Genomic DNA, 21,083 nt, shown 5'->3' with positions numbered 1-21,083 from the left:
TCCAGCAGTTTTTTAAGGAGATATAAAACAACTACTTTTTTTATTTATAGGCGTCATAGGATTTCTCTATTTTTTAAGATGATATGAAAAATCTGCCTTTTGTGGATTTATAATTCTGTATCTATTCTAGACATCTTTAAGATTTTATTAAAAAAATCTACGTCTTGTCATTAAAAAATCCAAATTTTTTTTACGATTAAAAAAAACCTTCGTATTTGGATTTATAAGTACGTGTCGGAATAGATTTCGCAAGTTTTTTTAAGCTGATATAAAAAACTAACTTTTGTGTATTTTCAAGTTTGTCTCATTGAAATTAATCTTTTTTAAGTTGATATAAAAATTAACTTTTGTAAACTTATGTTTGTATCTCATTGAAATTCGATCATTTTTAACATATCGAAAAAAAATCGTTTTGAAGATCTGTGGGTATGTGATTATCAAGATTTAAATGGTATAAAATAATCTATTTTTTTGGGGTTTATAAATTTGTCTATCAAATTTTAGTTTTCTTTAAGATAGTATCAAAAAATCTATCTTTTATGGATTTATAAGTTTATGTCTTATTGTAATCCAAGTTTTTAAGTTTAAATTTAAAATAATTTTAAACTTGTGTGATGTAGAATTTCACGATTTTAAAGTTTTTAAAAAAAATCTACGTTTTGAAGATTTGTAATCTTCATTGAATCAATAGTTCCTTAAGATGATATAAAAAATCTACCCTTTGTAGGTTTATAAATTTATGTCTTATTGTAATCCAAGTTTTTAAGTTTAAATTAAAAAAAAATTATAAACTTGTGTGATGAAGAATTTCATGTTTTTAACGTGTTTATAAAAAAAAATCTGTTTTGAAGATTTGTAATCTTCCGTGTCATTGAGTCAGTAGTTTTTTAAAGATGATATAAAAAATCTACCTTTTGTGGATTTATAAGTTTGTCTTCTTGTAATCCAAGTTTTTAAGTTTAAATTAAAAAAAAAATTATAAACTTGTGTGATGTAGAATTTAACGATTTTAAAGAGTTTTTAAAAAAATCTAGGTTTTTTGAATCAATAGTTCCTTAAGATTATATAAAAAATCTACCTTTTGTGGGTTTATACATTTGTCTATCAAATCCATCCCATCAAATTCAGGATTTGTTTTGTTTGTCTATTTCAAATTTAAATTTTTTTGATGATATGAAAAAAATCTAATTGTGTATTTTATAAGTTCGTGTCTTCAAAAAATGAAAAGTTTTTAAGTTGATATCAAAAAATCTACCTTTTGTCTATTTGTTTGTGTTCCGAAAAAGTTCAAGATTTTATTAAGATGGTATAAAAATATATATTTATATAAAATCTAAGTTTTGTGGGTTTAAAAGCATTTGTCATTGAATTTCAATTTTTTATATTTGATAAAGCCAGCAAAAGTGGATTGTCCAAGTATGTTGTTTGTCCAGGATAGGGATGTCAGTATATATATCGTGTAAAAGAGAAGTCCAAGTTTGCACCCTTGTGAGAATCCAGCTTGGGTATGTCACTGTGCCTGCCTAAATAACGGACAGACAGATACGACTTTAGGTAGTAGTTTTTCCATTTTTACCTTCCGTCCTCACAAGGTTTGAATTGCATACGATTAAACGTTAGCTTCAATTGTCCTGTTGCATTCTGACATTAACTGATAGGGGAAATTAATTTAAAAAAAGAAATGATAAATAACTATTTATTTATATATTCACAACACATACTCGAGGCACTCTGGATTGTGCTCTACAACAATAAACAATACAGTTACAAATATCTTTTTACATGTTTTCAATTAGATTGCATAAGTATCAAAGAACACGTGCTCAATATGACCATCGACTATTTAATATATATACACGCAATAAGTAAATAACAAAATGAATAAATATAACTTCACATATTTCGGGATTCGCGTTTTGTGTAATCACTTTTTTTTTCTTTTTTTGAAAATTTATATATAAAAACTTCAATTCTTAAATTACAAGACTGAACGAGATAAAAAACTACGATAGTTATTGCTAGGTATTCTAATCAGACAGGGTGAGGATATTATAACTATCCAAAACTAACCAAAGAAGCTTAAAATTATAAATTTTCTTTTGATTTTCTGTGTGCAACTCGATAGTATTTACAACACTGACATAACAAATTATAATCGTTTTACAGGGCGGTTCATAACAAAAGCTGTTATACAAAAATAATTATTCAATTAGTGTTCTTTTTTTTGTTGCAAAAATTGACAACCTAAATTGATGTTCATTGAGCATAGCTGTCGGTCGCTTTTTGTTTTGTAAATTAAAACAAGTTAAAAAGTCTCGTCAAAATTAAATAAAATTTATATTAGAACTGGCATTCCAAGTTTGAATTTGTTAGTCATAAAGCTTTTATGTTTGTTTTGAAAATGTTAAAAACAATACAAAAACAATGATTTTTCGCAACAATATCGACTGGAAGGGGTATTACAGAGGTACTGTACAATTTAGCTTAAGTATCAAAAAGGATAATTCATTCAATAGGATTTCTATATACAATATGTATATTTATATTTATTTATATATGTATATGTATGTATAATACATTGCTTTTGCACCAGTACGTTCATAGTTCAACGTAGACGGATACGCATGTACACAGCTATATACAGGCTCCTATTTACACTTTTGGGACAAGTCTTGTGGCCTGGAACAGAAAAAGAAAACACCATTTATTCAACAATAATAAAAAGGGATAAAAAGTTCGAAGAGGGACCAAGATAAACGGAAATAGATTGTGTAGAAGACGGACGGATGGATGTTAATGGTTTAGTCTGGTCGGAAGACCACCAGGATCTCGTGTTTACACATCTATATTTAGTAGAGACGAGAGATGATTGTCTGTTATTAATATCGACACGAGCATAATATACACATTTACAGGGGCTTTCGACACTCACCGTTATGGGCTGGAACCGTCGTGCTGGAGACTGTCGTCACTTTCTAAATAAGTGACGTAGCTGTCGGTCGAGTCGGGGTGGACCATGTCGGTCGTCGGGCCGAGGACTTCGTGAGCAGGAGGTCCGTGGACTTCGTAGCTCTGACCGTGCAACTGAAGCAGAAAAAAAACAGGGTTTAAAATCCACGAGAGACAAAATAAGCGAGACTGACAATTTTATTAGCCGCCTCATACCTTTTCAACCATAAACCTTTCAGCATAAATCACCAAACTGTGTTAAAAGAGACAAAAACAACATCAAAGGTGATATTCGACCAAACCGAGAAAGAATCCAGAATATTTTATTGAAAATTTAGAAAAATTTTAATCATGAAACTCAATACTGTTCATCAAGGGAGTTCTTATTCAAAAAACAAGTGATTTGCAGTTAATGAACTATAAATTTTGACTAAAATGTCGTTCTGTAAATGTTTTAGTTTTGTTTTTCATGCTTGGGCTCAATCGCATTAAAAAACGAGTGATCCTTGGGAATCAATTTTATGAATTTGACCAAAACTTATCTTTTTCAGTTTACAATTTGTTTGTGTGAAATATGATGAAATCTTTTGTACTTACTTCTGTTTAAGATTTTAAAGGACTATTTTGTTTTATAATTAATTGTAAATAAAGATTTATTTTGAAAGTCAAATTTCATCTTTCTTCACTAGGGATGAAATCGAGAGGCTATTTTAGGCGTCTTACTTACGTCTTACGTATTGAAAGGTTTAGGATGAAAGGTGTTGAGGTGAGAGTCCAGGGTTTTGTCGACTTCATGCTGGGTCGAGAACAAATGTAATTTAAAGGTAGGAGTGAGTAAGGTCGGATATGAACTCGGGCAATGGTTCTTAGGATTTTGACTGGAGGGACTGGAGTCTTGTACTGAAAAAACCGTAAGATTCATTCGTTCATATGGACAGACATCTACGCCTTGAATTGAAAAAAAAAAAAAAAAAAAAAACTCATTCCGCGCTATTGAACATTATAAACAAATAATTATGCTTGGTTGAAATAAAAAAGTCAGTGTCACGAGCGGGATTCGAACCCAAGACCGGCTAAATACGCCACTGCTCTGTCACTTGAGTTATCGTGACTTCGATCCTCTCGGACACCACCTCTCCACATCGAAGTCACGATAGCTCAAGTGGTAGAGTAGCGGCGTATTTAGCCGAAGGTCCTGGGTTCGAATCCCGCGACACTGACTTTTTTATCTCAACCAAGACCTAGCATAGAAAGAATAATTGAAAGCAGTAACTTGGTCAATTTTGGTCAAAAAATGGATTAATATTTAATTGTACACAAATTTTCGCCGATTTGAAATATAACGTTAATTTATAATTTTTTTGAAAATGTAAAGATCCAAGCTGATGTTGACGATGATCGAGAGGCACAGATTGGACAGGCGACGAAGGGTGAAGGTTATGTGCTTGGATTTGGTTTAGTCCAGTCTGATTCAATATTTCTGGATATTTGCAGCCACTTCTGAGACCGTTTGTTGAAAGGTATCGTCTGAGTATGGGGATTGTGTATACAGAAAATACATAGGGCCGAGGATGCAGCCATGAGTAACACCCGCTTCGGCAGAGTGAACGGGGAAGAAGGATTCGTACATCAAAGTACCTATTGGACAGATAGGATTTTATAATGAAAAGATGGGTCCTGGAGCTTTCAACGATGGGGTGTAGCTGTTTCAAAAGTTTTTCAAGCGTGACATGATGTAGGGAGGTGCTGAGGTTTGTCGAGGTTTAAAAATGTGTGTTATAATTGATAATTTCCATTTTGTATAAAAAAAGTTGTGAAGTTGATAGGAAGACACAATCTTATCTGACGAGTGTCTGAAAATGGATTTGGTTCGTTCAAAATTTACCAAATCGTTCAACGATCAAAGTGCCGACAGTTCTATCAGATAGAAGCCAGCTTAGATTAAACATCAACAAGACGTAAATACGAGCCTAAAAATAATACCACTTTTCAATCTTTCTTATTCTCTTATTTATATTGAAGTCTAATTTTTCCTTATGGCTGTTTTACTTAGGTCAATTTCGTAAACTGGCTGAAAAAAAATGACATTTTGCTTTTTAAGCGTTTCACATTTAATTGGTATGTCGAGGCATAGTTTTCGATGATGTTCGATAGGTTTTTAATAAAAATCGACGTAACGTTGTAAGCCAGGATCTCGATAAGAGACCGGTGAATGAATTACAAGTCTCCCCTTTTCACTCCATTAGCAGCACCCCCTTTTCTTCGGTGAGACAGGTGTCCGGGGGAAAGGTCAACGGCCCAATTTTTGTTATCAACATTCTTTATAGGGTTCGATACGCCGAAATTGTTCATAGCGTGCAGACGAAAAAGTGGGAAATTGACACGTCCATGCAGAAATGGGTGGCTTGAAATGAGGAAAACCTAAGGTTAAAGTAAATATCCCTTGTGTGAATTGAGAAAAACCTAAGATTCATGCAGAAATCCGTGGCTTGAATTTAGAAAAACCTAACGGCTCATGTAGGCATAGGGATAGGGATAAAAGAGGCGGCCACAAGGCCTACTGCACCTCGACCTGAATAGATCTATTGTGCTCCCCTGTTATTTTAACACACTGGCCAGCTTCAGGTTATTAACCAGCCTTCACAGCTTTACCAGCGGCTCATTGGTGTAGGATCTTGCTTGTGGTTTTTCATGTCCTAGTTGCAACAATCTGCACCTACATAGACCTTCACAGAAATATAAAATGTGTTCTGCGGTTTCCTCCTTCCTGGCAGTATCTGCTCAGCGTTTCTTCTGTCTGTACTCCTATCCGGTGCATGTGCGCTCTTAAGTGGCAGTGCCCTGTCAGGAGTTCAACCAGAATCCTGGTTCGGTTGCGGTAGCCTTCCAGTAATTCTTTTGTAAGTTTTGCGGATGGTCCTTCTATGAATCTCTTCGCGTGCCTCAAACCTGTGGTATTATTCCACCAGGTTTTGGACTCATTAAGGATCCATTTTAAGATGTATCCTCTTTTGTGGCAGGCTGCTAGGCCGCAGTAGGTTTCTGGGCCCAGAGACTCCACGTTGGCTCTCTTTTTGGCCAACATGTCAACCTTTTCGTTGCCTCTATGCCCCGAATGTCCAGGGACCCATGCCAGGGTCAGATCATTAGTGTCACTGACTTCCGTCAGGGCCTCCATGCAATTCCAAACACACCTTTGCCTCGCATGAGGCTAGGGCCCTAAGTGTTGCCTGGCTATCAGAGAAAATAGCTATCTTCCGGGGATGTATTCCTAGCCTTTTTATTTCTCTGGCGCATTGTTCAATCTCTATGATTTCAGACTGGAAAACTGTAGCATACTTACCTAGGTTTACCGTCAGTTCGGTCTTGGGGTTCAGCCCAAAGACCCCAGCTCCCGTACCTTGTCGGTTTTGGAGCCGTCAGTATACCAGTAAAAATTTGCCTTTAGTGGTGTTCCTGGCCCATTCTTCCCGTTCTGGTATCAGTACATTGTACTTCTTGGTAAATTTGTACTTTGAATTAGCGATATCAATTGGCATACCTAGAATGGCATCTGCCTGTATCTCCTCCCTTATTGGTTTATTTACATGTCCTATCCTGGCAGATGGTTGTCCATTCATTAGCCTGTGGGCTGCTGCTCTGGCTTCTCCTTGAATCAAAATGTGAAGTGGTGGGAGGTTTAACAAAACTTCCAGGAACGCAGTTGGCGCTGTGCTCATGGCACCAGTGACACTGAGAAGGCTCATGTAAGTATCCCTGGCTTGAATTGGGTAAAAACACAAGGTTTATGCAGAAAACCGTGATTTGTATTTAGAAAAACCTAAGGCTTTAAGCATCCCTGGCTTGAATTGGGTAAAACTACTAAGATTTATGTAGAAATCCGTGGCTTTAAATGATAAAACCCCTAAGGTGTTTACGTCCATGGCTTAAATTAAGAAAATCGAACATACCACTCTGTTGAACATTGTCAACAAAATTTCGCCAATTTTGAAAGAAAACCGAACGTTAATTTATTAAATTTACAGCAATGTATATAAAACTATCTCTATAGTTTTCAGGAGTATCCTTTTAAATATCTTAATCTTCTTCCTACGAATCAAAGGATGTACATATTTACAGCGAGGAGGTTGTGATTTGTGAAATTTCGTCTGTATTGATTTTACACCGTTTGAAAGGAATGGGATGGGTTAGCTCTTTAGGCGCTGGCGCATTGGAAACGTGATATGGTGAATCAGTGATTTTTCACAAAGGTGTGCTAAAATGATCGAAAATTTACCTTGCCGCAATTCAAATTTTGTTTGTTGTGTTAATTTGATGGTTTTTATGATTAGTGATTGAGAATTGAAAAAACTGGTCTGTTGAGTATAAACAAGCAGCTACGAATGTAAAACGTAAAATATATTGTTTTTTTTTTTTTTAAATTTTTTTAATGACTTATTTTTAGTTCTTGCTGAATATGGTAATATATATGATGGATTTGGTTACCTGTTTACTTTTATTTAGTTATTTTTTTTTTTAATAGGGAGAAGTGATTTATTATTCAATAAATCTATAATTTGAGGTGGCAATTTATTTTTTAAACGAAAATACACCAAACTTGATTTTAAAAAATCAAAAGTTACATGATTTTAATGAACTTTTAATGAACATGATTTTCCAAAGTATATGAATATACGTTATGATTTTTCTTCTTCTTCGTAGGGGTTTCGACGTCGATAATTTCGATTCCAGGAGGGGAATTAGTTTTGTTAAAATGTATGCCGCTCGTTTTAGGGTGAGCTTTGAGTGACGACGGGGTGTGGTGAAGGGGGGCTAGCAACGTTCTTTGGATTGGTCCTGGGTCGTAGCGAGAGCATGCGCACCATTCCTATCAATACTGCTCCACCGCGCCCCGATACTCATTTACAACTTCAATACTCCATAAATGCTACCCTGGCAAAATGAAAAAAGATGGAAACCGGAGAGAAAGTTGATAAATTTTGGAAATACGGTCGGAGGAAAAAAATTGCGCTTATTTTTAAAATCGTTACCTTAAGGGGGAGAAAATAGCACTGGTACGTCCAGAATGGTACTTTAAAAGTTAATAAGTGCTTAAAATCACCGACCCTAGTATGATCCGGTCAGGAGGGCTTGAATCCCAGAGGAATATTGACGGTTCCCTTCCTTAGACAAGCCACACGATCAGAAATACATGTTGGGACTGAAATCGATAAGCCTTTCCGTGCAGTATTCCTTTTAATTCCTCTGCATCTTTCCTGCTCTATTGATTGTGTTTATGGTTTAAACTGGATCGATTCCGTAATAAATTCACCCTAAATACGATGCCCAATCAGATTAAGAAAACAACATATGACGAGTTGTTCGTTTATCCAATCCCTTGGGAGAGTCGGGACAAAAGGGTAAAAAAATCAGGAAAAATTAATCGAAATGAAAGGGCACATCGGGAAAAACAAGAAAAATGAAACTGTCCAACTTTACACTTTTTTGCCTATCTCAAAATGTGGTTAAAATTACGACCGTTGTTTCATAAATTCATCAATAAAAAAACACAGAAAGGAAAAACATTTCTACAACAAGAACAATCCAAGTATTTTAGTTTGCCCTTTTTTCTTATCCCTATCGATCTCCTTATTATAAAAGTAAGTCCACGAAAACAGCGATTTATGTTGTTTTTAGTCACTTTCTTCTTTCCTCTGGAGTGCAAAAAAATGAACTAAATAAATAAAGCGAAAGACATTTCTACAACAACAACAATCCAAGTATTTTAGTTTGCCCTTTTTTCTTNAAGTGAAAGACATTTCTGCAACAAGAACAATCCACGTATTTTAGTTTGTCTTTTATCCTCTTATCCTCTTATTATTAAAATAAGCCCACAAAAAGCGATTTATGTTGTTTTTAGTCAATTTTCTCCTTCTGGTGTATAAAAACTCAATCTACAAAATGAAAATCACTGCAAGAACTACAAGAAAATTCCAACTGGCTTAGTTTGACTTTTTTCTCGTATATTTCCAACCGATTGAATTAAAGAATAAAACTACTAGCATATAACTTTATAAAAACGTTAAAATTCAAGCCGTAATCCCTACTTTCAAATAAAACAAACATTTTTCATTAGTTCAAAATGAAATTGTGTATTCGAAAACAACCAACAAACTTATTTTAATTTAAGAAAAATATGCCAAACGTTGTACATTTTCTTTTCATATTATTTTAATGTGCCTTGTCCATTTTCCTTGTCATTGTTTCCACTTTTTTTAGCGTTTGTCAATCTCTTGTCCTTCCAACCCAATTTTACTTTGAAAATTTTATTTTCCCACTGCTTTTTATTTAATTTAATTATTTCTTTCGAACATTGTTCTCATTCCAAACTTGCTCTTTCTCATATATTTTATTTTACACAACACCAAATTAGGAAAGAAAAGTTACAACTGCAGGATTCAGTGACGCTGAAGGCAACTGTGATTAGTTGAATGTTTTGTCTTTTCCAAAATGTTCCTTGTGTATTTGTGACAACCAAAACATCCACCTACATCATTTGTAAAAATTTCTAACAACTGAGGCAAGGTGTAAACGGCCATATGTTATAAGTCGAACAGAATTGGAATAAAATCAAAATTCCTTTTATTATGTTAAAGAACTGCAACTAACCTGATTGACTAAGTGTTGAAAGGGAGGTGCAGAAGGGTCCAGTCGGTCCAGATCCGTGTGGAGAGCGAAATCGCTGAGGGCCTTCCAGGGTGGTTGGTACGAAGTCACTTCGATCGGATTCATGCCAATCGGACTCTCGTGTCTCACTGGGCTCGAGGCGACCATCGGAATTCCTTGCATGCTACCGTATCCCAACTTGCGTCCGTCCTGAAACAGAAAAATCAATTCAAACCACGGAAATAAAATGGGCAATTTACAATTTATTTTGTACAGGGTGCCCCATGAATTCACTTCTGGAGGTTATCCAGCAAGTCAAATTGGACTAAAAAGCATTGATTTATCCAAAATCTGATGCTCAATTGTATTCGAGATATTTCACTTTTCAGGTTAACCTAAAAACAACTTTATTACATACTCTATGTCTGCGGGTTTTAACAATTATTTTACTAATTATATACAGTTGTACAGTTTATTGCTTTTTTCCATAAAATTAACCTTTTTAACTTCACATTAACCTTTTTTAATTTCAAATTAGCCTTTTATAAATTCAAATGAATCCTTTTTAATTTCAAATGATCCTTTTATATTTAGCATTAAAAATTTAAAAGATTGGTTGAAATATAAGCATGAAAAGTAAAATTCCTGTATAACTGAGTTTTTTTAATAAAAAATAACTGGGCTCTTAGAGGACCNGTATGGGAAATTATTTTGATTAAAGAACATTGCTTTAAAGTAACTAGTTTCTTTTTTTTTGTTTAATACCAAAATCCTGCATTATTTTCCGGACAACCCAATAAATAATAAGACTTTATGAAAATTAACTACAATTAAATTTAAAACTTTATAAAATTAAGTCTTAAATTAGGTCTTTTGAAAGCTCAATTATTTTATATTTTAAAAAATATTCGCATTATTTTATATGCTTATATTTCATACCATCTCCTAAGTTTTTTAATGCTTTAAAGAAAGGGTCAATTTGAAGTTAAAAGGGGTTAATTTGACGGGGAATAAGCTGTATTTAGCCTGCAAATAAATAAATTGGGCTTTGAAATAGTACGACGATCTTAAGAATCCATCAGAGTTGTTTAAATATGTCCTTTTTACCTCACATGATAGGCTATGATAAGAGTCTAGTCAAGATCAAAATATTAAAACGCTTTTTCCGAGTCTGAAGGACTTAAATGCGCATCACACGCTTCTTTTAAAATAAGCTGTTACAAAATATTAATGACTGACGACTACTGTTTTAACCAGTGTAAGTAGCAAAGAAACAATGATAACCATGTTGGTCTAAAAATGTAAGAAATCTTTGTTCTGTGTATAGGCGTCAACTCACCTAAGGAAGGATTAAAATAAATCCGAACGTTGAGGATTGAAAAAAGATTAAATTTTTTTGTTTTTTTGAGATGACCTATTAGCCCACCTTCGAGAAGGAAAAATCAGAACTTATGTATTTAATTAATTGTGCATGGGATCGTGTAAAATTATTAGATTTTTAAAATTTACATTCGGCGCCTTGTTAGGTGTACAAGTCTCCAGGACCTCCAAATCAAAGGATTAGAAGAATTTGCGTTTGATAAAATAAATCGAGAGACAGGTTAAATTAATAGAACGTTCGCCGACCGTTTGTCATCTGGCGCGGTCCGACTAGGAAGGACGTCCTCTTTCGTCCCGTGTTACTAAATAACCAGCCCGGTTCGACTTTTTTTTCTCGGAAAACCGTTCCGAGTGAGCCTTCTCCGTTTTGTGGGTGTCAGAGGAGGCCGGGGATAAAACGAATCAATCAGACAGGGGGAATAATTTGGAATGGGAGGTGAGCTAAGTGGGATTGGTATGAAGAGAGGCGCCAGGGAGATAGGAACGGACCGGACTGGTCCTTTATCAACCGAGTCAGAACCACTAATGCAGTACCAGAGTCTTTCCGCTCATTTATTCATTTATTCACAACAATCACCTCAGACTCCCAATTACAGAGAATTCTTGTAACCCTTTCTACCTCAATATATCTTCCATATCGAACATTTTTACCTCCTTATCAAAAGGAAAATGACTTTTTCCTCCTCTTGGAATCAGCCTGTCACCGCTTTATTAATTAAACGGCAACCTGACTACAAATGTTTCTTTGTCTGAGACCTTTTTGACTCTCCCCGCTGCTTTGTCTTCGGTCTTAGCCGCCCTTAACGTTTTCTCCATGGACCCACTAGTCCGGGCAACGAAAGAAAATATTAGCGAAAAAAAAGTCATCATTGCTTGGATTCCGGGTCATGTCAGCCACCCCCGTGAGACCGGCAGTGTCAAAAATGATGTTAAATGTTAGAAAGAATTAATTAAATTTTTTAACTAGGGACGCTCAAGTGGTTATAGCAGCGGCGTATAGAGCCGAAGGTCGTGGGTTCGAATCCCGTTCGTTACACTAGCCTTTTCATCTCAACCAAGACCTTAGATAAAAAGTATAATTAATTTAAGTAATTAATTAGGGTAAATATACATATGGGTTAGGAAGAATGCATAACTACAGGTTGTATGTCAATTGTAAGAGACATACAATTGTCGGTCAAACTGTGGAGAGAACGGACAGGAAAGATAGATAGATTAATACTGTATTTCAGCAATAGCTATTACAGGGGGGAACCAAATGACAAATTAAAGATATGACGACAATGAAACATCATTCATTTACAATAAAAGCACTCAATTTAAGTGCTTCATAAACAAAATTGAACACATCAATTCCCTGGTTTCTTGCTTCAACTTTTAGCAAGAACTCAAGTTTTTCTAAATTATTACTATTTGCACATGTATCTATGTACTTCTTTAAATAAAAGGATTTGCGAATTGCGGTTGGTAAATTGGACAATTTAAAAATATATGTTCCAACTTTTCCTCTTCCAACAATTTACACAAAGAGAACATTTATTGTGTGTCAATTACATATTTGAGCCCATTTACAAAAAAAAAAAAAAAAAAAAATATTTGAGCCCATTTACAAAAAAAAGATTTCCTTAGCACTATACAGCCTTAGTTGTATAAGTAACCTTTATTCATTTATTGACAAGTTTAGTTGTAAATAATTTTCACATTTGTACAAGGAGCTGATTTTTCTATAAAAAGGGTTAAATTGTGAGTTTAGCGCCTTTTCTATGTCTATTGAGTAGAGATTATTTTTCCATTTCGACAAAATACTTTCTTTTTCCCGTTTTAGCGTTCAGGGTCTTAAAGGCACATCTTGCTACAACCTATACCAATCAGTAACTTTTGTACTTGATAGAACCAGTCCCTATAATTTACTTCTAAATCACATGCTGATGAATTAGCCTTACGGAAGACATCATGACAGGAACTTCTCAAAAGTGAACCATTTTCCGTGCTCAATACTTTTATCCACAAATTTAAAATTCTTTTTAGCAACTGCACGGTAATGGGCTCAAGTTCAAGCTCAATCCTCACATAGTGACTAGGAGTATTTCTGGGCAAATGGTAAAGTTACAGTAAAATACTTGTAATTTATCCATTTCGTTAAAATGGCCGTGACCACAATTCCGCAGAATACAAGGATGAGGCAGCAACAATAGAATCAAATAGTCTCTTTTTCGTTTCTAATGAACGCGATCTACCCTTTACTAAGACGTTTCTAGACTTCCCAAGTGCTCTCAAGCTTTTATTAAATGAATTTTTCACTGCTGAGTTGAACTTCCCAACACAACTAAATGTACACCTAGATATGTAAACGTGTTAACATACTCTACGCACTTACGACCAAAATACAGCTTTTTCAATTTTTTACATTTGGGTGAGGTTCTAAATACCATAGCTTTTGTTTTCGTTACATTACGGACAGGAAAGAAGTAATATTAATGACTCGACAGATAGGGAATAGGCCACACCAGGCTGGCACAAGCCTTTCCACGAGTCTGAAAGAACTTTTGAAACAGCAGTGATCGCATAGAGCTTATTGGTTACTTCAAGCGGAAAATGCATATGGTCGCATTGAAGTCTCTTTCATGCTTAACCTTTACTGAGTGAATGTAATTATAACTCGAGTGTTTTGGTTATGTGTGGGTAGGCTTGTAAAGTGAATGGTGGCAAGATACCGTCGTAATATCAAATAGCCGGTGGCTTGGAATTGCTTTTATCTGTTGCAGTTTGAAAGGTTTGTTTCTGTATTAATGTATTTATTAGCGTGAGAGTTTGAGTATGCTGCGGTGGATTTATAGAGCGATTATTTATCCAGCGAATATCCCAATGGCTCGAAATTTCTTCTAATGTGCACATGCTGTTATAAAGATTTCATTGTTATGTGAATGTATTTGTTGCGAGAGAAGATGTATGCATATTGAAGCACATTCCCTGTTAAAAAGTACAAAAATAGGCTCAAACCTCGAGGGGTGAAGTTAACTGTCAAATCGGATTGGCCTGGATCTTTGCATCTTCCACTTGCTCTCACCCTTACAATTTCTCGTTTTTTTTTTCAACCCCTCACCGGCTCAAGGTGCGACATACATCGAAATAGGGACGAGAACCTCGAAGCCATAAGACGCCTTCCTTGACTATGCCAAACTCGCAAAGCCAAAAACGAATTCCACCCCTCTAAATTGAATTTGCAGTACGCAAAAGGGAGAATATCGCGGATTGATTGAGGGGCCAATCGTTAAGAATCAGCTTTTTTTTCGAACTGCCCAATCGATGTGCCGCACTTTTACGTTGTCAGAGGGGAAAAAGGGGCAACTCGGGCTTGTGTCAACAGAACATTCCTTAGTCAACAAATGACAGACAATCCATCCCATCCAAAACAATCTCCCCGCAGTTTCAGATATAATAAACCTCCCCAGGAGCAAACATTTCTCCACCCCTGATCTTTATTTTATCGATCTCGAAATACAACTCCATCTTAGAAGTAGTGGGTCGTCATCATCAATAAAATTCATGGTGTAAACACAAATACTAGGTAGTAAAATTGTTAAATCTTAAAGTGAAATATACTTTTAATAGCAAACTATCTCGACTCGGTCGACCGGAGCACAAGAAACACAAGAGAAATTAGCAGCAATATTGTAGAAATATCGTGCCTCGCCCTACTTATTGGCCTGAAATCGTACTATCTTACTGTGGACTTTTAAGTCAATCGTGCACTTTTTTGTTTTGTTTTAACAATTATCGTTTCTCCCCGAACTTTAATAGGTTAATGGAATTTATAAGATTTTTAGTGGGGTGTACGTATAAAACGTTTTCCGCCGAATGCCCACAGCCGTACTTAACATAAAAGGAAACGAACTATTTGTAAGTGTGTTACTCTTTGGACTACATTTTTTCCCGCTTAAACAGGTCCATTACTATGGGCTGACTTACACCCTTTTCGTCTCTTTTTTTATTTTTCAGTCCTTTCAAATGATTCAGAAAGACTTCAAAAGGAGGCGGACGATTTGTATGCAAATTACGGATTCCTCGGTTCCCAACTTGCTCGGCGCTAGAAATATCCGACTTTATATATTTCTAATAGACGGTTTATATTATCAAAGTGTAAGCTAATGCCGGTTTTTTTATTATTACGGGTGAATAACTCAGGTCGACCTCTGTCTCACTCTCTCCCACTGTGATCATTCGCACTTCATTAAAACTCGGTCGTGATCCGTTTTTGTTTTGTTGTTTTCCTTTACACGCCGGTTTTTCTTCTTTTAGTTTTAATTTATTTGTACATAATTCAATTCCCAACGTTTGAATCACATGGTCCGAGAGTACAGGATCAAAAGAAGTCTATGGTCAGATGGAATCAAACCCAATTGAATCAACTGCCAATCTTGTACTTTTTTCTTTTGTTATATAGAAATGACGCGATAATCTAACGGCTGATCATACCTTCCTTGAAAATACACCGTCTCAATAAACACCTCAAGCTTTTACTTTTGTTTTGTGTCTGAATGAGTTTCATAATTAAATCCAATTTGTAATCCTTTTTGCCTGCAGATTCATAAACATAATCTTTATCAAGGACATTTCTGTTAATTAAACCCCTTTCATAAGACAGATCATATTTTAACGTTGGAAATATCACCAAGCTGATATTGTTAGATAGATCGATCGATCGATAGATAGATAAATAGATATATAGATATATAGATAGATAGATAGATAGATAGATAGATAGAGAGAGAGAGAGAGAGAGAGAGAGAGAGAGNGGAGAGGAGAGAGAGAGAGAGAGAGAGAGAGAGAGAGAGAGAGAGAGAGAGTTAGGAACAGAGAATGCGAGAGACATGGAGAGTGCGATTGGGTGAGGGAAAAGTGTTGGAAAGAGGATGTGAGAGTGAGTGAAAGAGAGAAACCAAGGGGGAGAGAGGGGGAAAGAGTAAAAAAGAGGGAATGTGGGAGAGAGTTAGGAACAGAGAGTGAGAGAGACATGGAGAGTGAGAGAGGGTGAGGGAAAAGTGAAGGAAAGAGTGAGGGAGAGAGGATGTGAGAGTGAAAGAGAGAGTGGGAGAGAGAGTTAGGAAGTGAGAGTGACAGAGAGAGTTAGAGTGATAGTGAGAGAGACAGAGTGAGGGAGAGGGCGTGAGTGAGAAGGAGTGAGTGAGGAGGAGGGAGCGGGAGGGAGAGTAATTGTGAGAGAGAGAGAGGGAAGGGGTGATGGAGAGGGGGTGAGTGAGGAGTAGGGAGAGGGCGGCGGAGAGAGAGTTCCGAAGAGGGTGAGAGTGATAGTGAGAGAGAGAGAGAGAGAGAGAGAGAGAGAGTGAGAGAGAGCTAGAGAGAGTGATTGAGTGAGAGTGAGGGTGGGAGTAAGGCAGGGGACAATAAGAACAGAGGAAAGAGAATATTTTAATTTAACTATCTTATCTGATACAACTTTATATGAACGGTTATCTCCTTTCATTAACTTATCTGAATGTTTCTTTTGATAGTAATCAGTGTAGTAATTAGTAAACCAGTCTGAGTGGTGTATAAGCTGTATGATTTGAAAGTTTTAGAAAACGAGGCAACCGCAATAACCAGCGTTGAATACTGCAAAACAGTGGTTTGTACTGGTACATGGTTTCCGGTTGCATTTCGCACGTTGAGGGGCATGTCGGTTGCACAAGTGTTTGGTAAGTTTGTATGCGTATAAGGAGAAAATAAAGGAGAGGGGACCGGAAGGAGGCTATTTGATAAAAGGAGGCGAAAGGCCGTGACTCCTAAGCAAATATGTGGAGGCGGTGACCTTGCTTCAAAGCCCACCCTCGACTGCCGGCCCCTTTGATGATGATTCGATTTCTGTACAAATACATCCTTAACGGACACCATTCGGCGGGTTTCTTATCCTACCGCGCTTCCACGACGCCTTTGTATTTTTGTGTAAAGAAAAAACTAAATAACTCTTCCCTATTCATGGGAAATGATTCAAAGAGGACTATTGACCCTATACTGGAATTGCTCTGCTGAAAATGACCTGTGACTGAGAAAAAACTAATAAAGACCAAACTTCAATGAGATGAAATTGATTTAGCTAATTGTTAATAACAAGGACATAGAAAAGAAGAACAAAAAAATTAAGTGTGTCTGACTAGAAGATCATTTTTGAGCTGTTTTATCATTGTTGATTATCAGTCAGTTGTAAAAACACGCCTTTAACTGCGATAAAAAACTCAGAAAGAGAAAACTTCAAGGATAGAAAATTGATTTAGGGAATTAGCAATAATCAGGATATAGGAAAGAAGAATGAAGAACCTCGGAGAAGATCTTAGCGATTTCATCTTCATTGAGAAGTAAGAAACGCCTTATTCCGATAGACAAATTAAGAATTAAAGGAACGTAAATTAAAGGAATAGAAATTGAACTAATAGAAACCATCATTGAGAAATCGGAAACGCGGATTTAACTTCGACAGAAACATCAAGAAACTGAATTAAGAAAATTGCTAGAAATGTAGGGAAGAAGTAGAAAATGAGGACAGCACCGGAGAAGAGGTCATAATTGATCTTTTATCGTTATTTATCATCCGTGTCGTGAGGTGTTGAAATCTGATCGAAAACTACAACGAACAGCTGATGGCTGAACGTGAAATTCTGCTATAGTTTCGATTTCCTTTTTATTTGTTGAAATCTTTAATGTAGATTATTAGAGCTGTGTTATAAAGTAGTCATTAATGATGTGTTAACCTTCTCTTGCTGCATCTGCTGTTTCATGGCGAGGGCTCGCTTCTTGTCTTTGCACCGCTTGTTCTGGAACCAGACCCTGATGACCCTCGGGCTGAGGCCTGTCATTTCGACGAGTTGCTCCTTCATGAGTGCGTCGGGCCTCGGGTTGGCCGAGTAGCAAGTGCGCAGGGTGTGGAGCTGCTTTTCGTTCAGGACCGTCCTCACCCGTGTCGGTTTTCCGTCAGACGTCACTTTCCCACCGCTCCTCACAGTCTCTCGACACTTGTTTGATCCGGACTCGGAAGAATCTGAAAACCAAAAAAGGGACAGCGTTAGCTCGCAATTTTGGGGGACCGGGCGTGGGGTCGGGACAAAATGGTCACTGAATATTTTTCAAAAAGGTATTTGAATTTGTGTAAAAACCTTTACAGGCTTCGGTTTATTCAGAGACAATATGGAACAAAAATGGTGGTTATTAAGTATCATAATCGAATACTACTTGAAATTCAATATTTTAGGATTTGAATAAAATTTTTACTGGAAGAGAACAACAGAGCAAATATGTTCAGCATTCACAACGACAAATCACAGATGCCAAAACATCCTTGTATTTCCATAAAAATTTGCTTTCTATTTTAATTTTATACCGTAAAACTACTCGAGAACGTCCTAATTATTGGAGTAAATTTAAGTTCAAGTTATTAATAATAGATAAATAATGCAAAGGGAAAGAAAGAAGAGAAGAGAGACAAGAGGCCAAATCAGTTTTCTAGATTTTTGAAGTTTTTATCATTTTATGCGAACTAAAACAACAATTAAATGTGAATTTTTTACTGTCTTTGTAATAATCAATTTCAATTTATATACCCGTAAAACAGGCTTTCCTGATTCAAAAGTTAACTTGTTGATTTTCAAGTTAGAAAATGAAAACTTTTTCATTTTTACACAACTATTTTTTTTCATATTTCACAACTTCTAACCTATGCGAGAATCAAGCATCAGGAAGATGTAATTTATATACTACAACTACTATATATATACTATATATATATATATATATAGTACACTAATAATAAGAGAAGTAGTGGTATAAATAATGTAAAATGGCAAAACAGAAATCGACTATGAACAAATAAAAAAGGACAATTGTATGATTTCAATTAAATATTTTCAATACGTTGCAATAAATTTCAGTCAAATAAGAAATAAATATAAGAGATATAGAGAGGGATAGAGAGAGAGAGGGGGGAGTGATTTAGTGAGAGAGAGAGAGAGTAAGTGAGTGAGTGAGTGAGTGAGTGAGAGAGAGGGAGTGGGAGGGGAGAAAGACAAAAAGTGTGAGGGAAAGTAAGTGTGAGTAGATAAATACATAGATAGATAGATAGATAGAGATAGATAGNAGAGAGAGAGAGAGAGAGAGAGAGCACATAATAATTGAAGCAACAAAACACGTTAGGTCTATATGCTAAGACTGGCCAGGAAAAGATGGATAGAAGATGAAATCTGTGATAATAATCTGTGAGGAGAAGTACATAGATAAGCCCATTTTTAAATTGTAGTCCGGCACTAATCCTTTGTTCGACCAATTTCCGTAAACAATTGACTAAACACAATATTATACCCAAAGAAGGCCAATACACCAAAAACCATAACAGTAAATAATTGTAATTATTGAAATATCGGTGAAAAAAAGAAAATTCCAAATTATTATTATTATAAAATGAAACATTTTTACATGTGAAATAATCTTATTTGCTTTAATAATGTGTGGGATTTGAGCCGATAAATATGCTGGCGAAGTATCTTCTCAGCCGCTATCTGTCTTGTTTTCCCTTTCCCCGTTACCACAAAATCAATAATGATCAGTGGACTACCGGGAAAGCCTTAATGGCCCCAGATACACAGAGGGGGCTTCGTGTACAGTTTTCCCTGTCTGCGATACGTGTTGTTTTCCAGTAGGTTCGATTCCTCGCTACTTCAACCTGGCCAGAGCCCCCGGGGGATTAAAGAATGTGTCCCCAATTGGATTCGGATCGCTTAGTGTGCAGTGCAAAAAGCGCGCGGGCGTGATTCGGCATCGCGATGAGATGAAGTGGTTGGGGGTGAAAGCACGCTAGGAGGGGCTTGTGTGATTGAGGGCTAACTCGGGTTATCAAGCCGCCCTGTGAGAAACGGTGAGTGTGCACGGGATTTGGAGGTTGTGTCAATAAAAGTTGTTAATCTGAATGCTTTAACCAATGTCACAACCCGAGGATGAGAGGGGGCAATCTTTCCCTATTCTAACTTATACTAGGCTGTTACATTCCAGTGGATTCCAGCCATCGTTTTTTTTCTTTTTTTGAAAAGTTTTTCTTTCTGCTATGGTAAAAGAGAGCATTTATCGCGAGTTAGTGTCTAGGTTTTACGGGGCCAGTATTGGCGGGATGTTACCCTTTCCTCCTCCTCTATGATTTATTCGGAATTTTACGCCTTTACGAGGGATAAGGGGGTGAGATCTGGAGCGTTTTGTTGATTTAGATCCCGATTTTTCTTTGGGACGAACTTTTACTGATAGCTCAAATAGTTAAACATGATAACTGGTGGTTTTTAATGAAAAAAAAACAACACATCGATATTAAGTTCAATGTTATTTAAATTAAGGCTTTGAACACAAATCATCGCGTCGGATTGAAGTGTCTTAAACGGTGTTTCATGAGACGAATAGATCTCTCCTAAAATCATGGATCATCTGATGGAAAGTTCATATGAGTATCACGTGGCAATACGAGAAAGGTTTGCGCATTGGGTCATGTCAAAGCTTCATACCCAATGGGAGAATAATGTGAGAAAGGTTTGCCTTGATATGCATAGGCATCAGTTGCCAATGATAGAAAATTTTGCCTGGTTATGCCAAGGCATCATGTACCAATGAGAGAAAGGACTGCCCACTGGATTATTCCATGTCATCATGTGCCAATACGAGAAAGGTTTGCCCATTGGGTTATGCCAGGGCCAATTGCCTAAAAGGCGATGGTTGGATTTCGAATTTGTTCATGTTGCCCTGGCGGGAAATATAAGAGTTCCAACTTTTTCCTCATAAAACCAGCATGACCTCGCACCTCTGTACTTTTTATTTTTGCATCTGGTTCAATTTGAGTAGCTCCGTATATTCAAAATTGCAGGTAAAACTAGTAGTTTGCTCTATTCGAAAGATTAATCGTGATTTACAGATACAAAGATGTGCTTGCGTAAAAACAGGCTGTATTTCGAAGTTTTGCAGTTGTCACATCATTTCAATTGTTATTCGAGACTCAGTGGCTTTTCCGTATTTGAAGGAAAAAAGGAGAACTCATTTACAAGGAATTAGTGAGTGAATATATTGCTTTGAAGCCTGCATCATCAGAT

General features: G+C 36.2%; 1 protein-coding gene across 1 annotated transcript in view; it reads right to left on the bottom strand.

Moving 5' to 3' along the window:
* Nucleotides 1–2,224: 2,224 nt before the first annotated feature.
* Nucleotides 2,225–21,083, bottom strand: part of LOC106666675 (insulin gene enhancer protein ISL-1) — a 115,832-nt gene continuing 96,973 nt past the window's right edge. Inside the window, exons 4-7 of the mRNA XM_014394029.2 lie at nucleotides 17,721–18,007; nucleotides 9,598–9,804; nucleotides 2,933–3,084; nucleotides 2,225–2,679 (exon numbers count right to left, since the gene is read on the bottom strand). Coding sequence (XP_014249515.1) covers nucleotides 2,935–3,084; nucleotides 9,598–9,804; nucleotides 17,721–18,007 — 644 coding nt within the window. The 3' untranslated portion in view covers nucleotides 2,225–2,679; nucleotides 2,933–2,934. The remainder of the gene's footprint in view (nucleotides 2,680–2,932; nucleotides 3,085–9,597; nucleotides 9,805–17,720; nucleotides 18,008–21,083) is intronic.

The sequence above is a fragment of the Cimex lectularius genome, unplaced genomic scaffold, assembly GCF_000648675.2.
Source record: "Cimex lectularius strain Harlan isolate CLEC.00 unplaced genomic scaffold, Clec_2.1 scaffold117, whole genome shotgun sequence".
Taxonomy (NCBI): domain Eukaryota; kingdom Metazoa; phylum Arthropoda; class Insecta; order Hemiptera; family Cimicidae; genus Cimex; species Cimex lectularius.
The sequence above is the reverse complement of the archived record's forward strand: the minus strand, read 5'-3'. Positions and strand labels throughout refer to the sequence as shown.